At 48.5% G+C, this 15,140-nt stretch overlaps 1 protein-coding gene across 1 annotated transcript in view; it reads right to left on the bottom strand.

Annotated features, from left to right (window-relative positions):
- LOC146336360 (solute carrier family 2, facilitated glucose transporter member 11-like) overlaps positions 1-15,140 on the bottom strand; it is a 47,255-nt gene that overhangs the window by 17,326 nt on the left and 14,789 nt on the right. The window contains exons 4-8 of the mRNA XM_084820001.1: positions 13,903-14,032; positions 11,892-12,040; positions 10,349-10,536; positions 1,083-1,193; positions 552-653 (exon numbers count right to left, since the gene is read on the bottom strand). Coding sequence (XP_084676127.1) covers positions 552-653; positions 1,083-1,193; positions 10,349-10,536; positions 11,892-12,040; positions 13,903-14,032 — 680 coding nt within the window. The remainder of the gene's footprint in view (positions 1-551; positions 654-1,082; positions 1,194-10,348; positions 10,537-11,891; positions 12,041-13,902; positions 14,033-15,140) is intronic.

The raw sequence follows: 15,140 nt of genomic DNA on the forward strand, positions 1-15,140 counted from the left end.
TTGAGTCCAACCCCCTGCTCAAGGCAGGAATCCAAGTCAGAGCATCCCTGGCAGATGGCTGTCCAGCCTCATCTTGGTGCCTCCAGTGGGGGAGAGCCCACTATGAGGTTATGGCAATCTAGAGTGGGACATTTCATAAATATGTTTAGCCCACCAATCTCCCCCCACCATTGCCATTGCTTTTTTTTTTGCCACTGCTTGTGGGGCATGGAAGTGTTTGCCCATTGTGTAGAATTCAGTGTTGCCATGGGCCACACCTTCAGTGCCACCTTTCCAGGCACACAAGATTCCAGAGTCCCTCATTTCTGCAAATTGCCACAGCAAGGCCCTTTGTGTCTCAGTCAGGGGGACAAATGGTTCTCAAACTGCAGGACCTTTGACCCCCCCCCCCACACACACACACACTGCCTCCTCATAAAAACACTATGCAGGGAGATGTGAACCAAAAGGAAGCTGCCTACCCTGAGTGGGACAGAGCAACTCACAAAGGAGTATAAGCAGTTGGAAACCAGGGCTGTTTAGGAGAGCAGCACAGGAAGGCCGTTGCTCACCTGAAGAGAGAGGGTCAGGATGAGGAGCACCATCGCCAACGCCATCATCCCATAGCCTCCCCACAGTAGCATTCTCCGGCCGACACGGTCGATGATGGCGCTCTGTTTGGTTGAAAAACATTGTCATCGAGAGCAAAATTCCCATCAAAAAGGTCACTGGGACGATTCTGCTGAGCATGTGGTGTTTGCACAGGATGACTTGGAGAGGGGGGAATTTTTCCCAGCACAAATGCTTTGCCACCTGCTAAGTGGGCTATCCCTGAAAGAGGTTCTAGGCCGTAATGAGCCACATGTCTGAGAGAGCATTCAGAGGACCAGCTCCCCTGCCTGCTACCCTCACACATCAAAGCAGGTCACAGGCATGTAGCCACCATGAGTCATCACTGTGGCTCTTTTCTGCTTGATTCTACTCCTTTCCTTTTCCGTATGATCCTGTTCATCATCGGAAGGAGCCAGCCCTTCAAACCGAGACATCAGACTGCCCCACATTTCTATTATTCCCCCTTAAAGCCTCAGCTAGGTTGGACTTACACATAGGACGACAGAGGCAAATTCACAGATGCCAACCCCTAGTGTGACGTAAGGGATGAGGGCTTCCTCAAGTCTGGCCGTACGGAAAACTTCAAAGGCATAGAAGTAGATCTGGAACAGCCAAAGCAAAGAACGTCAGAGGGGTGTAAGGGTGGAGGGGATGAACCAAGCCTCAGTGAAACTGCTGGGCAAAAGGAGTTAAGGCTCCTCTAATAAGGAGGCTTTTTCAGGACTTTGACTTTATGGGTCCAATTTTAAATGGCTTCATATCGTGCTGCACATTTTGTTTGTTCTCTGCTGGATTTTATCTTGATTTTATTGTACTTATATGTTTGTCAGCTGCCATGTGTCAGTTTGTGTTCTGAAAGGGTATCATTCAGTCATCAGCATAATAAAATGTGGCTTTGGTTTCCCACTTCCCTGAGTGATGAGAAGTTCTAAGGGATCACAGCTTTGGTTTCCTTTGGAAGGAGGTCACTGGAGGCTTAATGGCATTTGGTAATATTTGTATTTATTTACAAATATACAGGTCAATTGAGCATAGGTGGAGGCACAGCACTCCAGGGAAGCACTCTTCCCACAGCCCCCGGTTGCTTGGATCTCTATGGAGATCACCTGTATTCCTAGATGCTTACAGAGCCCACACTTGGCTCTTTGGGTATCTTTGGTCTCTCTGTCACTGTCCTGGTTTGCATGACACAACAGTCTGCCATGGCTTAATTTACCCACAGAGACTATCTTGGTGTGCCGGATGCCCACAGGCACCATTTTTGCATTAATATATATCTGCCCAGCTTGCTGTGTCATGTGAACCCAGGTGGCAGGGGGCGTGTTTGAGGGTTAGACAACCCTCAGATGACACTGAAACAAGCCATGGGTTATATGAGGGTTGTCTAACCCTCAAACACCCCCTGCCAACTGGGTACACATGACAAAACAAACCACAGCAACTGCTGGCCATCATATTCAAAATGGTGGCCAGAACTCACCAGAGTGCTCTGAGGGTTAATTCACACATGGTGGGTTGTCGTGACATGTGAAATGTCTCTCTGCCTGTGTTTGCATGACATGACAACCCCTTGTAGATAACAAGCCATGATGGGTTGTCGTGTCAGCTGAACCTGGACCACTTCATGCAGGGTGGCTTATTTTTGGCCAACAACCCACCCTGACAACCCATGGCTTGTTCTAGGGGTTGTTTTACCCGCAATGGATTGGAGTGTTATACAAATCCAGCAGAGCTAGGGATGTGCAAACTCATCTGAGTCCCTCCCGCGACCTGCTCGCAGGATCCCGGCCCACTGTCCGCCCCTGCTCGTGCTGAAACACAAGCCGGCTGGTGGTTCGCAGGAGCCTGGCGAGTGCTGGACTCCAGTCAAGCCCTATAGAATCATAGAATAGTATAGTAGGGTTGGAAGGGGCCTACAAGGCCATCGAGTCCAACCCCCTGCTCAATGCAGGAATCCAAGTCAGAGCATCCCTGACAGATGGCTGTCCAACCTCGCCTTGAAGGCCTCCAGTGTGGAGGAGCCCACCACCTCCCCAGGTAATTGGTTCCATTGTCGTATTGCTCTGACACTCAGGAAGTTTTTCCTGATGTTCAGCCGGAATCTGGCTTCCTGTAACTTGAGCCCATTATTCCGTGTCCTGCACTCTGGGATGATCAAGAAGAGATCCTGGCCTTCTTCTCTGTGACAACCTTTCAAGTACTTGAAGAGTGCTATCATATCTCCCCTCAGTCTTCTCTTCTCAAGGCTAAACATGCCCAGTTCTTTCAGTCTCTCTTCATAGGGCTTTGTTTCCAGTCCCCTGATCATCTTTGTTGTCCTCCTTTGAACCCTCTCCAGTTTGTCTGCATCCTTCTTAAAGTGTGGTGCCCAGAACTGGACACAGTACTCCAGATGAGGCCTAACTTATGCACATAAGGGCTGGATTGCTGAGTCCTCAGCATGGCCAGCTGCCAGTTCTCTTGCCCTGGCCTTTTCTAGAGGAGGGCAGGGTGGGAGCGCTGGGGTGCCGACGTTGCCCTTCTTCCTGGCACCAGCTGGCAAGGGCTGAGTGTGGGGAAGAGGGGCCTCAGTGCGGCCAGGGCTAGTGTAGCTGGGATGGGGGGGGGGTCGTTCCTGTCTCCCCATCCCAGGCCAGCTACACGGGGGCAATGGCTTGACAGGAGGAGGAAGGCGAGAGGGGCTTCCCTCTTGTCTCCCTCTTCCCATCAAGCTGCTGCCTTCATGGGAGCTGGGATGGGATGGGAGGGGGAGAAAGGATTGTTCCTCCCCACTCCAGCCGGGTGCCTGCAACTTTTTTTCTTTTAATTAAATCTCACACACAATGGCCAGCTGGAAATTGCCGGCCATTGTGCGCAAGATTTAATTTATGAAAAACAGGACATAGCCACTTGTGACTTGGCTGTGGGCAGGACTGAAAGTCCCGGCAGCTTGGCGGGTGGGGGCGGGGCTTGGCGAGCTGAATCTGGGGGGGGGCGAACAAGAGGGGAGTCCATCAGACTCCACCCCCTGGACGGACGCTTGTGACATCCCTGGGCAGAGCCAACCCATCGTGGGTTGCAGCGATTGGGTACAGAACTGCTCCGCAAGAGTGGCAACCCCCCTGCCACTCTTCCTGACTGTGCCCGCCCAAGCCACCTCAAGCCTCGTTGGCCAGTGAGGCCCTTCCATTAATGTCCAAATGGCACTTCGGAGGGGCTGTCAGTCATTCGCCATCCCCCCTTGAAAAAAAATCAGTCCCCAATGTTTGTGCAAACAGGGCGGTAATATATATTTCTCCTTTTTTTTGGCCCCAGAAATTTGCACAAATGTGTTTGTAATTTTTTAAACGAATGCGGGTCAGTTTTTTGCAAGGTCGTTTTGCTCAAATTCAAAGCAGTTACTGCTGTGGTTACTGCGAGTGGGAGCCACGAAAAGGGTGTGGACTCTAGATGTGCCTTAGAAGGACTTGCTGAAGAGTCGGGGAAGAGTGGAGTGGAAGCAGGGCACCCGCAAGTGTCAGTTCAACCGTCAAAACCCCGGGGATCGCCTTGCTGCGCAGAAGCAAGATCTTGTCCCCTTTTCCTGACCTGTCACTGTCAAACGGAGCGCAACGTAGCCTATACGCAATCCCATCTTGCCAATTTCCTTGTCTGTTTCGTATTGCACTTCATTCCCTTTGACAGCCAAAGCATACAAGGATATTGCCAAGGCAGCTGCAAGTGCACGCTTGTGCAACTGCAAAAAAAGACAAAATAATAATTAAAAAACAAACACATTTGCGGAAATTCCTGGGGCTGAAAAAAACTACACCTCCATTTGCACAAATATTTGGTGCCAGAAACATTTTTAAAAGCTGGGGAATGAAAAGGGGTCGTGATCAGAGCAAGGAGGGGGATGAGGGGGCAGACAAGACAGGTGAAGGACTGAGAGGGAGGGCGGACAACTCTTGGTGAGCCTGATCATCTGTCACACGCACTGTGGGTTGTTCCAAAAATAACCCACACCGTGTAGCTTATTCATAGGGTGGGTTGTCGGGTCGTGCAAAGGTGGCCGGTGTCTCTCTCCGCACTGCAGTCTGTTCTTTATTTCCTTCCCAAACACTTGATTACACCATCCTTAGCTAATCAGCTCCCTTGCCAAATTGACTCTTCTCTTCCAGATCAGTGTCCATCTGTTTCCTAGTCATTGTTGGCCATTTACCTAATAAAAGAGATATTTGGCAACTTTGCCTGGACTCTTAAGGCATTTTCCAGCAGTGCTCCTGGACCATTAGCCCTCCCCAATCTTACAAGCCCCTTCATGGATCACTGCCTTGTTGTGGCGAAGGGGCTTGCGTAACTCAGTGAAGCCATAAGCTATGCCGTGCAGGGCCACCCAAGACGGACAGGTGATGGCAGAGAGTTCTGACAAAATGTGGTCCACTGGAGAAGGAAATGGCAACCCACTCCAGTATTCTTGCCAAGAAAACCCCGTGGAACGTATCACAAGGCTAAAAGATATGATGCCAGAAGATGAGCCCCTCAGGTCGGAAGGTGTCCAATATACTACTGGGGAAGAGCAGAGGGTATTTCCAAGTAGTGCCAGAAAGACTGAAGCGGCTGGGCCAAAGCCGAAAGGACACTCAGCTGTGGATGTGTCTGGTGGTGAAAAGAAAATCTGATGCTGTAAAGAACAATATTGTTTAGGAACCTGGAATGTAAGATCAATGAATCAAGCATGGGCAAATTCAGTTCAGGTGACCATTATATCTACTACTGTGGGCAAGAATCCCTTAGAAGAAATGGAGTAGCACTCATAGTCAATAAAAGGGTGGGAAAGCAGTACTGGGGTACAATCTAAATAATGACAGAAAATGATCTCAGTACGAATCCAAGGCAAACCATTCAACATCACAGTAATTCAAGTCTGTGCCCCAACCACTGAGGCCGAAGAAGCTGAGGGAACTACAGCAGCAAAGGGAAGACCAGAAGCTTGAAGAGCAACAGCAAGATGAGGCAGAAGTGGGAAATGCTGAGGTGAAGAAAAATGGAGTAGAGGATACTCTTGGAAAAGGGTGACAGGAGAAGAACTAGATGCCACTCTGCACCAGTGGAAGCAGTGGAGCTGTGGAACCGATTCCAGGTACTTGCGGATGAGACTGGAGGACAGCCTGCAGAGGAAGAATCACAGGGGAACCTGCATGAGAGTGAGCAAGAGGCTAAAGGTCAGTCAAACAGAGGCGATGAAACCCAGGCCTACAACAAGAAGAAGAGAAGAGTGGTAGTAGTGGGAGACTCCTTGCTGCGTGGGATCGAGACCCAAGTATGTCGCGAAGACCCATGGACTCGCCAGGTATGTTGTCTCCCGGGAGGACAGATTAGAGACGTGACTGAAAGGTTGCCTGCACTCATAAAGCCCACTGACAGGTATCCCTTTCTTCTCATCCATGTGGGAACAAATGATACTGCCAAGCGGAGCTACGAAGAGATCACGTCAGACTTTGAAGCTTTGGGAAGGAAACTCCAGAACTTTGGGGCCCAGATAGTTTTCTCATCCATCCTTCCAGTAGTTAGAAGAGGGATAGAAAGGGAATGAAAAATACTCTGGGTGGATGACTGGCTACGAAGGTGCAGCCGAAGAAGCTGCCTGAAGTGCAATTGTGCGGTAGTTTGAACACTCTTTGGCGTTGCCCTTCTTTGGAATTGGAATGTAAACTGACCTTTTCCAGTCTTGCGGCCATTGTTGAGTGTTCCAAATTTGTTGGCATATTGAATGCAGCACTTTAACAGCATCATCTTTTAGGATTTTAAATAGCTCAGCTGGAAGTCCCTGCCTTCTTTGTCCTTTATCATGCCCGTCTTTGCACAAAACGTTCCCTTGAGATCTCCGATTTTCTTGAAGAGATCTCTAGTCTTTCCCATTCTGTTGTTTTCCTCAATTTCCTTGCATTGTTCATTTAAGAAGGCCTTCTTGTCTCTCCTTGCTATTCTCTGGAACTCTGCATTCAGTTGGATATATCTTCCCCTTTCTCCCTTGTTTTTGCTTCCCTTCTTTCCTCAGCTACTTGTAAAGCCTCATCAGACAGCCACTTGGCTTTCTTGCATTTCTTTTTCTTTGGGATGGATTTCGTTGCTGCCTCCTGAACAGTGTTACGGACCTCCGTCCATAGTTCCTCAGGCACTCTGTCTATCAGGTCTAATCCCTGAAATCTATTCCTCACCTCCACTGTATATTCATAAGGGATATGATTTAGGTCATACCTGAATGGTTTAGTGGTTTTCCCTACATTTTTCAATTTCAGCCAAAATTTTGCAAGAAGCAGCTCATGATCTGAGCCACAGTCAGCTCCAGGTCTTGTTTTTACTGACTGTATGGAGCTTCTCCATCTTTGGCTGCAAAGGACATAATCAATCTGACTTCGATATTGACCATCTGGTGATGTCCATGTGTAGAATCGTCTCTTGTGCTGTTGGAAAAGAGTGTTTGCTATGATCAGCGTGTTCTCTTGGCAAAACTCTATTAGCTTTTGTCCTGCTTCATTTTGTACACCAAGGCCATGCCTGCCTGTTATCCCGGTGATTTCTTGACTTCCTACTTTAGCATTCCAATCCCCTATGATGAAGAGGACATCTTTTTTTGGTGTTAGTTCTAGAAGGTGTTGTAGGTCTTCATAGAACCGATCAACCTCAGCTTCTTCGGCATCAGTGGTTGGGGCATAGACTTGAATTACTGTGATGTTGAATGGTTTGCCTTGGATTCGTACTGAGATCATTCTATCACTTTTAAGATTGTACCCCAGTACTGCTTTTCCCACCCTTTTGTTGACTATGAGTGCTACTCCATTTCTTCTAAGGGATTCTTGGCCACAATAGTAGATATGATGGTCACCTGAATTAAATTCGCCCATTCCTGTCCTTTTTAGTTCGCTGATTCCCAAGATGTCGATGTTCAATCTTGCCATCTCATGTTTGACCACCTCCAGCTTACCTTGATTCATTGATCTTACATTCCAGGTTCCTAAACAATATTGTTCTTTACAGCATCGGATTTTCTTTTCACCACCAGACACATCCACAGCTGAGTGTCCTTTCGGCTTTGGCCCAGCCGCTTCACTCTTTCTGGCGCTACTTGGAAATACCCTCTGCTCTTCCCCAGTAGTATATTGGACACCTTCCGACCTGAGGGGCTCATCTTCCGGCGTCATCTCTTTTAGCCTTGTGATACGTTCCATGGGGTTTTCTTGGCAAGAATACTGGAGTGGGTTACCATTTCCTTCTCCAGTGGACCACATTTTGTCAGAACTCTCCGCCATGACCTGTCCGTCTTGGGTGGCCCTGCACGGCGTAGCTTATGGCTTCACTGAGTTACGCAAGCCCCTTCACCACAACAAGGCAGTGATCCGTGAAGGGGACAGTGATCCATGAAGGGGATCTTCAGCTACGTGCATAGTAAAAGGCAGAGGAAAGAAATGGTGGTTCAGCTATTAAATAAGGATGGCAAAACGATAACAGATGACAAAGAAAAGGCAGAGGTGCTCAATTCCTACTTTGGCTCAGTCTTCTCCCAAAAGAGGGTCTATGACCCCCCTGGCAAAGGCGAAGTTCAGGCTGAAGGGGCAGGATTGTAGCTTGAGATCAACAGGCATATGGTCAAGGAACACCTCATTACTTTGAATGAGTTCAAATCTCCAGGGCCAGATGAACTGCATCCTAGAGTCATAAAGGAACTGGCAGAAGAACTCTCAGAACCGCTGTCTATTCTCTTTGAGAAATTATGGAGGACAGGGGAAGTGCCAGATGACTAGAGGAGCGCTAATGTTGTCCCTATCTTCAAAAAGGGTAAAAAGGAGGAACCTGGGAACTACAGACCAGTCAGTCTGACATCAATCCCTGGGAAAATTCTGGAGCAGATGATAAAGCAATCCATCTGGAAGCACCTTGACAACAATGCCGTGATTACTCGAAGCCAACATGGATTTGTCAAAAACAAGTCCTGCCAGACAAATCTGATCTCATTTTTTGATCAAGTAACCTCCCTTGTAGACCATGGGAATGCTGTAGACATCATATACCTCGACTTCAGCAAAGCTTTCGACAAAGTGCCCCATGATCTCCTGATGAGCAAACTAGCTCAAAGTGGGCGAGATGAAACAACGGTCCGGTGGATCCACAGTTGGCTACAGAATCGGACTCAAAGAGTGCTTCTCAATGGGACCTTCTCAAACTGGGGAGTGGGGTACCGCAGGGCTCGGTCCTGGGCCCAGTGCTCTCCAACATTTTTATTAATGACTTGGAGGAGGAGGTGCAGGGAATGCTGATCAAATTTGCAGATGACACAAAATTGGGAGGGATAGCTAATACTTTGGAAGATAGAAACAAAATTCAAAGTGATCTGGATAGACTGGAGCGCTGGGCAGAAAACAACAGAGTGACATTTAATAGGGAGAAATGCCAAGTTCTGCACCTAGGAAGAAGAAACCAAATGCACAGTTACAAGATGGGGGATACGTGGCTCAACCACACTACAAGCGAGAAGGATCTTGGAATTGTTGTCGATCACAAGCTGAATATGAGCCAACAATGTGATGTGGCTGCAAAAAAGGCAAATTCTATTTTGGGCTGCATTCATAGAAGCATCGCTTCCAAATCCCGGGAAGTACTAGTTCCCCTCTACTCAGCACTGGTTAGGCCTCATCTGGAGTACTGTGTCCAGTTCTGGGCACCACACTTTAAGAAGGATGCAGACAAGCTGGAGAGGGGTCAGAGGAGGGCAACAAAGATGATCAGGGGACTGGAAACAAAGCCCTCTGAAGAGAGACTGAAAGAACTGGGCATGTTTAGCCTTGAGAAGAGCAGACTGAGGGGAGATATGATAGCACTCTTCAAGTACTTGAAAGGCTGTCACAGAGAAGAAGGCCAGGATCTCTTCTCTATCATCCCAGAGTGCAGGACACGGAATAATGGGCTCAAGTTACAGGAAGCCAGATTCCGGCTGAACATCAGGAAAAACTTCCTGACTGTAAGAGCAATACGACAATGGAGCCAATGACCTGGGGAGGCGGTGGGCTCTCCCACACTGGAGGCGTTCAAGACGAGGCTGGACAGCCATTTGTCAGGGATGCTCTGACTTGGATTCCTGCATTGAGCAGGGGGTTGGACTCGATGGCCTTGTAGGCCCCTTCCAACCCTACTATTCTATGATTCTATGAAAATGATGGATATTAAATACAGCGTGCTTCCAAACAGGCAGGTCCGAGGCACTGCCCTCCTCCTCTAAGTGGAACGGCATTTGACTTTCCATGCAACAGGGGGCAAGGTGATTTTTCCCCTATGTGGGCAGCGAAGGGTCAAGTCATCTGAGTGTGTAATTTCTAAACTCAAATTTGTCTTTCTTTCTTCCAGGCATATTTTTAAATTTGTGCTATAATGCTTTTATATATTAAAACAGTATTGCAAAATTACTTCAGAAAGGTAAAAAAACTTTAAAATGTTTAACTGTTTTAGCACAAATGCAAGGCATGGAAGTGGCAGCAGCAGAAAGCTCGCAGAGTGTGGACTTTTTAAGTCCCACTCTTTGGCACGGGGCTAATTGGACAAAATAGTGCGGCGGTGCTCTTTCATGTAAGCATTACTGCACAAGTATTTTAATACTCAAGGAAGGTCGCTCCCAGATCCAACCTCTAATGTGGAAGCACCCCAAATAAGCTAGCCAGTTAATAAATGGGAGAATGTGGAAGCCCCAAGAAGAGAAGTGTCACTTGCTTCGAGTGACTGATGCTACTGACTGCTTCCACTCAACTGCACTCAAGCCACAGAGCTGCACACTCATGACCAGCAGAATGGTGATGCACAAGGGCCACCGCAGCGAGGGCTCCCTCATCACGTCCAGGACACTCAAGCTCTTGGCGTTCCTTGTGGCCACCTTCTCCTTCATCATGTCCTCCATCTCAGCTTGATGATGTCCTTCACCCCAGAGGTCCCTCATGGCTTTGTGGGAGAATGGACACAGCACAGTGATTCAAACATTGATCCATATGTCAATTATCCATATGTCAGCTGATCAAAAAGATCACATTTCAGTAGTTATCAAGGAAACAGATAGCACACAGGTGCAGCTTAATAGTTATCACCCCCACCCCCAGGGGATGTCTGTCTCCCCTGCCCCCACCTCCAAGGGAAAGTTGTGGACAGAACAGGAACTAATTAGAGAACCAGCACCACATTTTTGAGCAGAAGTTGGGTTTTAAAAAGCACTGATAATCCCAAACGGCAACAGCTAAGAAGAAGTGTATCAGCAGGGCCAGATTTTGGGCTCTGGATTCCCTCCCAAACTTCTGGTTTTGAGCTGGAATTCGACAGAATTCCGGTCTGGTCTCCCAAATATGTCTGGCTGGGATGGCTGTTAGACCCTGCCATGCATGTCCCTCTGGTGTGGGACAAGACTCAATGACATCATCAGCCCATGCTCTGAAGACTCCTGTGCCAGAAAGGTGAGGCCTGGCACAACGTGGGCTTTTCCTGCAGCTGTTCTTGTGCAGAAGCCACTTGCTCCTCAGCAAGCATTTCAGCCGCTCTGAGGTAGTTTAACAAGGATTTCAACTGGAACGTATCCAAAGGAGGCCAAAAAGAATGACGAGGAGCCTAGAGACCAAGTCCTACGAGGAAAGCTGGCTTCAGACTGGGGAAGAGATAACGAAGAGGTGCTGTGATGGCCATCTTCAAATATTTGAAGGGCTGCCACACGAAGGATGGAATGAATTTGTTTTCCATTGCTCCAGAGGGCAGGATCAGAACCAAGAAAAGGGACGTTGACTAACAGCAGGACAAACTCCCTGATGGTCTGAGCTGTGCAGCTGCAGGACAGACCAGCTTCCCGTCGTTAGAATCTCTTCAGCAGAGCGGGGTGGCCAGCGGCGGGCGTGCTGCAGCAGTGGGTTCCCTGCACTGGCAGTGGGCGGCTGGACTAGCTCACCTTCTGGCCCTGTGGCTGGGTGTTGCTTCAGCACTGGCTGGCGCTGAGTCCGCCTCTGCGCCCCGCCCCGCCTGCCACTAGAGCCTGGTCCAGAGCACTCCTTCCCAGACCGGCTTCAGCCAAGGAAGCATCCAGCGCACAGAAGGCTCATCTCCAGCTCCACAGCCCCCCCGCCCCCCGGAGCGTTGCAGCCCATCATGAACAATGTTTTCAAGGACGCGCCACATTTTCCCCCCTGACCTGGCTTAATTCCAACATGCCAGCATCCTTCGCATGATCACTTAGTGGCCAGAATTAGGTGGTGAGACATATCTCTTTCCCTTCACTGGGCATCAGTGCAAGCTGAAAAACTAAGGAGGAAATGCAGTACCTGCTAGGCAGCCTTCTTTATCTTCCTTTTGAATCAACAGGAATGGAGGCGATTCTGGGAAGAGCGGCAAGAGCAGCAGCTGCAGCAGTGCTGGGATTCCACACAGAGCCAGCAGGAGAGGCCACAAGGACTTGGTGCCTAAAAGATCTCTGGCAAGAAGAGGCACTTGTGCTCTATCAGAGGATTCTAGGGGACAAAAGGCTGGGGGACAAAAGCTGAGGATACCTGATTTCGTTCTTCAAAAAACAAAAACAACCAGCAGTATCCCAGTCCTCACAGTTAGGGAGAGACCCCATCCCCAAATGCCACCTCAGAGGTCTGATATGGTCAATACACAATTGCCCAAGGAGGTGTGTAATAATAAAAAATGGCAATATTAATTTAGGTGGGAAGAGGAAGAGAAGTTACATGTTTGAACATAACAAGAGACTCATGCTGGATCAGACCAAGGGTCTATCTAGTCCAGTATTCTGTTCACACAGTGGCCAACCATGGGAAAATACCAAGCAGGACATGAGGGCAAGAGCACCCTCCCGCCCATATTCCCTAGCAACTGGTGTACATAGGCATACTGCCTCTGATACTGGAGGTACCATGTAGCCATCGATAGCCTGACCCTCCATGTCTTTGTCCATGCCCGTTTAAAGCCATCCAAATTGGTGGCCATCACTACACCCTGTGGTAGCGAGTTCCATTTAACTCTGTGCTGTGTGAAGAAGGGCTTCCTTTTATCTGTCCTGAATCTCCCACCAATCAGCTTTATGGGATGAGTGCATGAAGTTTGGATTGGATATTCCTGGCCAAGATACTAAGAAAAACTTCTTGTCAGCTGAAACACTGAAAAATTACAAACTGGTGAGACTAAAAGAAAAGTAACTTGCCCAAGAACCTAAGTATAAGGCAGAGGTGGGGTCTGGCATCTGAAACAGAAAACTACTCTTTGGAACCCCAATAAAGATGGCGCTGGAGGGCAGGCCTTCAATTTGCAGCATGCCAGTCTCCCAATTAATTTTTAGGAGGGACAAGAGCCTGGGGGGCACCAAGGGAGTTGTCTGCAGGCACATTGGTGCCCATAGGCGCCATGGGGGGATCTCCACGACAATGGAAGGAGAAGCGAATGGAGGATTACCCAGATTTTTCAAGGGATCAGCTTTGGTCCATGCTGGGACCCACAAACGAGTACACCGCACCTTTTTAATTCACTTGGTAGGGACACACTTCTGGGAGGGGTGGGTGGATTAGAACTGTACCTCATCAGACTGGCAGGGGCTGCGCAACCAGTGAGAGAGGCTCCCCCCTTCCAGGCTCCACCCCCTTCCTGAAGCTCATGAATTACTTCCTAACTGCAGGACACCAAACACTGAAGAAATGCAGCTTCAAGATAGCGGTTCACAGCCTTTAGGGGAGTTACTCCAGTCAGCCTTTTACGCTATCAATACTTGATTTAGGTAGTGCTTTAAGGCTCCTGGAGCGCGAACAAGCCTCACTTGGCCACAATGGGAGTTACTTCTGAATAGACATACATAGGTTTGTGCTTGGAAACACAGGGATGGGGGATGCAGGGACAGGAAACACCCCTCGACCGGGGCCACAGTGAAAGACACACCCTGGGCAGGGCTAGCATGCCCGAGGTCAATGTAGCATGCCCAATGTTGTTGGGGCCCACAACAACAGAAGCATGGAGAACCCGACAACAGTTTGACTTGGAGCCGTCTTAGGAAAACCGGTTTTCCCACAATAAGCTCCGGGGCGGCTGCAGGATGGCCATGGCATCATGTACCCCGAACAACCTCCAAACACAGCCAGCTTGGAGTAAGCCGCCTGTGGAGACATGCCCCACGTTGGAGACGCCAGCTTTACGATCTCAACTAAAAGATAATCCCCATCCATTATGGTTATTTGTCCTAAATATGGGTAGAAAGAAGGAAAGTGTGTGCATGTGTGTATTGGTGGGAGGGGAGGGAGAATAAATAAAGATGGTTTGGCATGCCAGTGATTATGGTGACTTTACCTTAAACCCATAATTTGCCCCAAGGCTTTTCCTAGTGAAAAAAACACAGAGGCTGTGGCAGTTGCAAAACCTCTGAACTTCTTGGGTGAAACTTCTCCAAGGTATGGTCCATGGACGTTCAGGCATATACCTACAATGAGAAGAAAAGCTACATTTCTAGAAAGGTTTAACCCCCCCCCCCCCCCGAGATTGTCTTGCAATATTCTACCACACATGAAACCTGCCAGCTCAATCTGTACATGATGGGTATGAAAGCCAGGGGTCAAAAGTAAGCAAGCTGTGTTACCAAAGAGCTGAGCTGCATTGTTCTCCCTCTCTCTCCCCCTCTCCCTCTCCCTCAATCTGTATGTGTGTGTGCACTGTGAAGGTAGGCCTGACTAGGTCTTGTAAGTAGTTTGGTTCAGGCGAGGTTCCTGATGGGACTGAGAGAGAGCGTGTGTGTGTCTGACCATGAGACGGTAATTGTAACTAGCTCATAAGCAAGAAATTCCTATCCACCAAAGTAACTCATCCTAAAGATAAGAAGGCCGCTGTGCTGATAAGACGGTTGCTGAGTACTGATTGGTTTCTGAGCATGTGCAATGTGTTTTCTTTGTTCTCCAACTTTCAGTCTGAATGAATGCATCCTGTTTTCTTTTTTTTGCTGAGACACAGTTTCATCTGTCTCTCCCATGGCCGTCATCTACTTTAATACATTTCTGACTGTTCAACCTCACCTGCCTTGGATATTTCCTTAACAGTTTGGTGCTGTGACTAGGATCCCATATGCTGAGGAGAATCAAACTAATTTGGACTGCCATTCACTGAACATCCCAGATGGGCAAACCAAGGTAAGAGACCTTTTGAGATCTCTAGGTCTGGGACTCAGTGTGGGGCTGCCCATGGGACGATTCTGCCCTTTAAAGGATACCACCTTTAAAGAGTGGATAAAGGATACCACTTTAAAGGATACCACCTTTAAAATCATCATTTTAAAAGATGATGCTGTTAAAGTGCTGCATTCAATATGCCAACAAATTTGGAACACTCAACAATGGCCGCAAGACTGGAAAAGGTCAGTTTACATTCCAATTCCAAAGAAGGGCAATGCCAAAGAGTGTTCAAACTACCACACAATTGCGCTCATTTCACATGCCAGCAAGGTGATGCTCAAAATCCTACAAGCTAGGCTTCAGCAGTATGCGAACCGAGAACTACCGGAAGTACAAGCTGGGTTTCGAAGAGGCAGAGGAACTAGA

This window comes from Heloderma suspectum, chromosome 13 (assembly GCF_057233095.1).
Source record: "Heloderma suspectum isolate Gila_16-S chromosome 13, 16-S_ref, whole genome shotgun sequence".
Lineage (NCBI taxonomy): Eukaryota > Metazoa > Chordata > Lepidosauria > Squamata > Helodermatidae > Heloderma > Heloderma suspectum.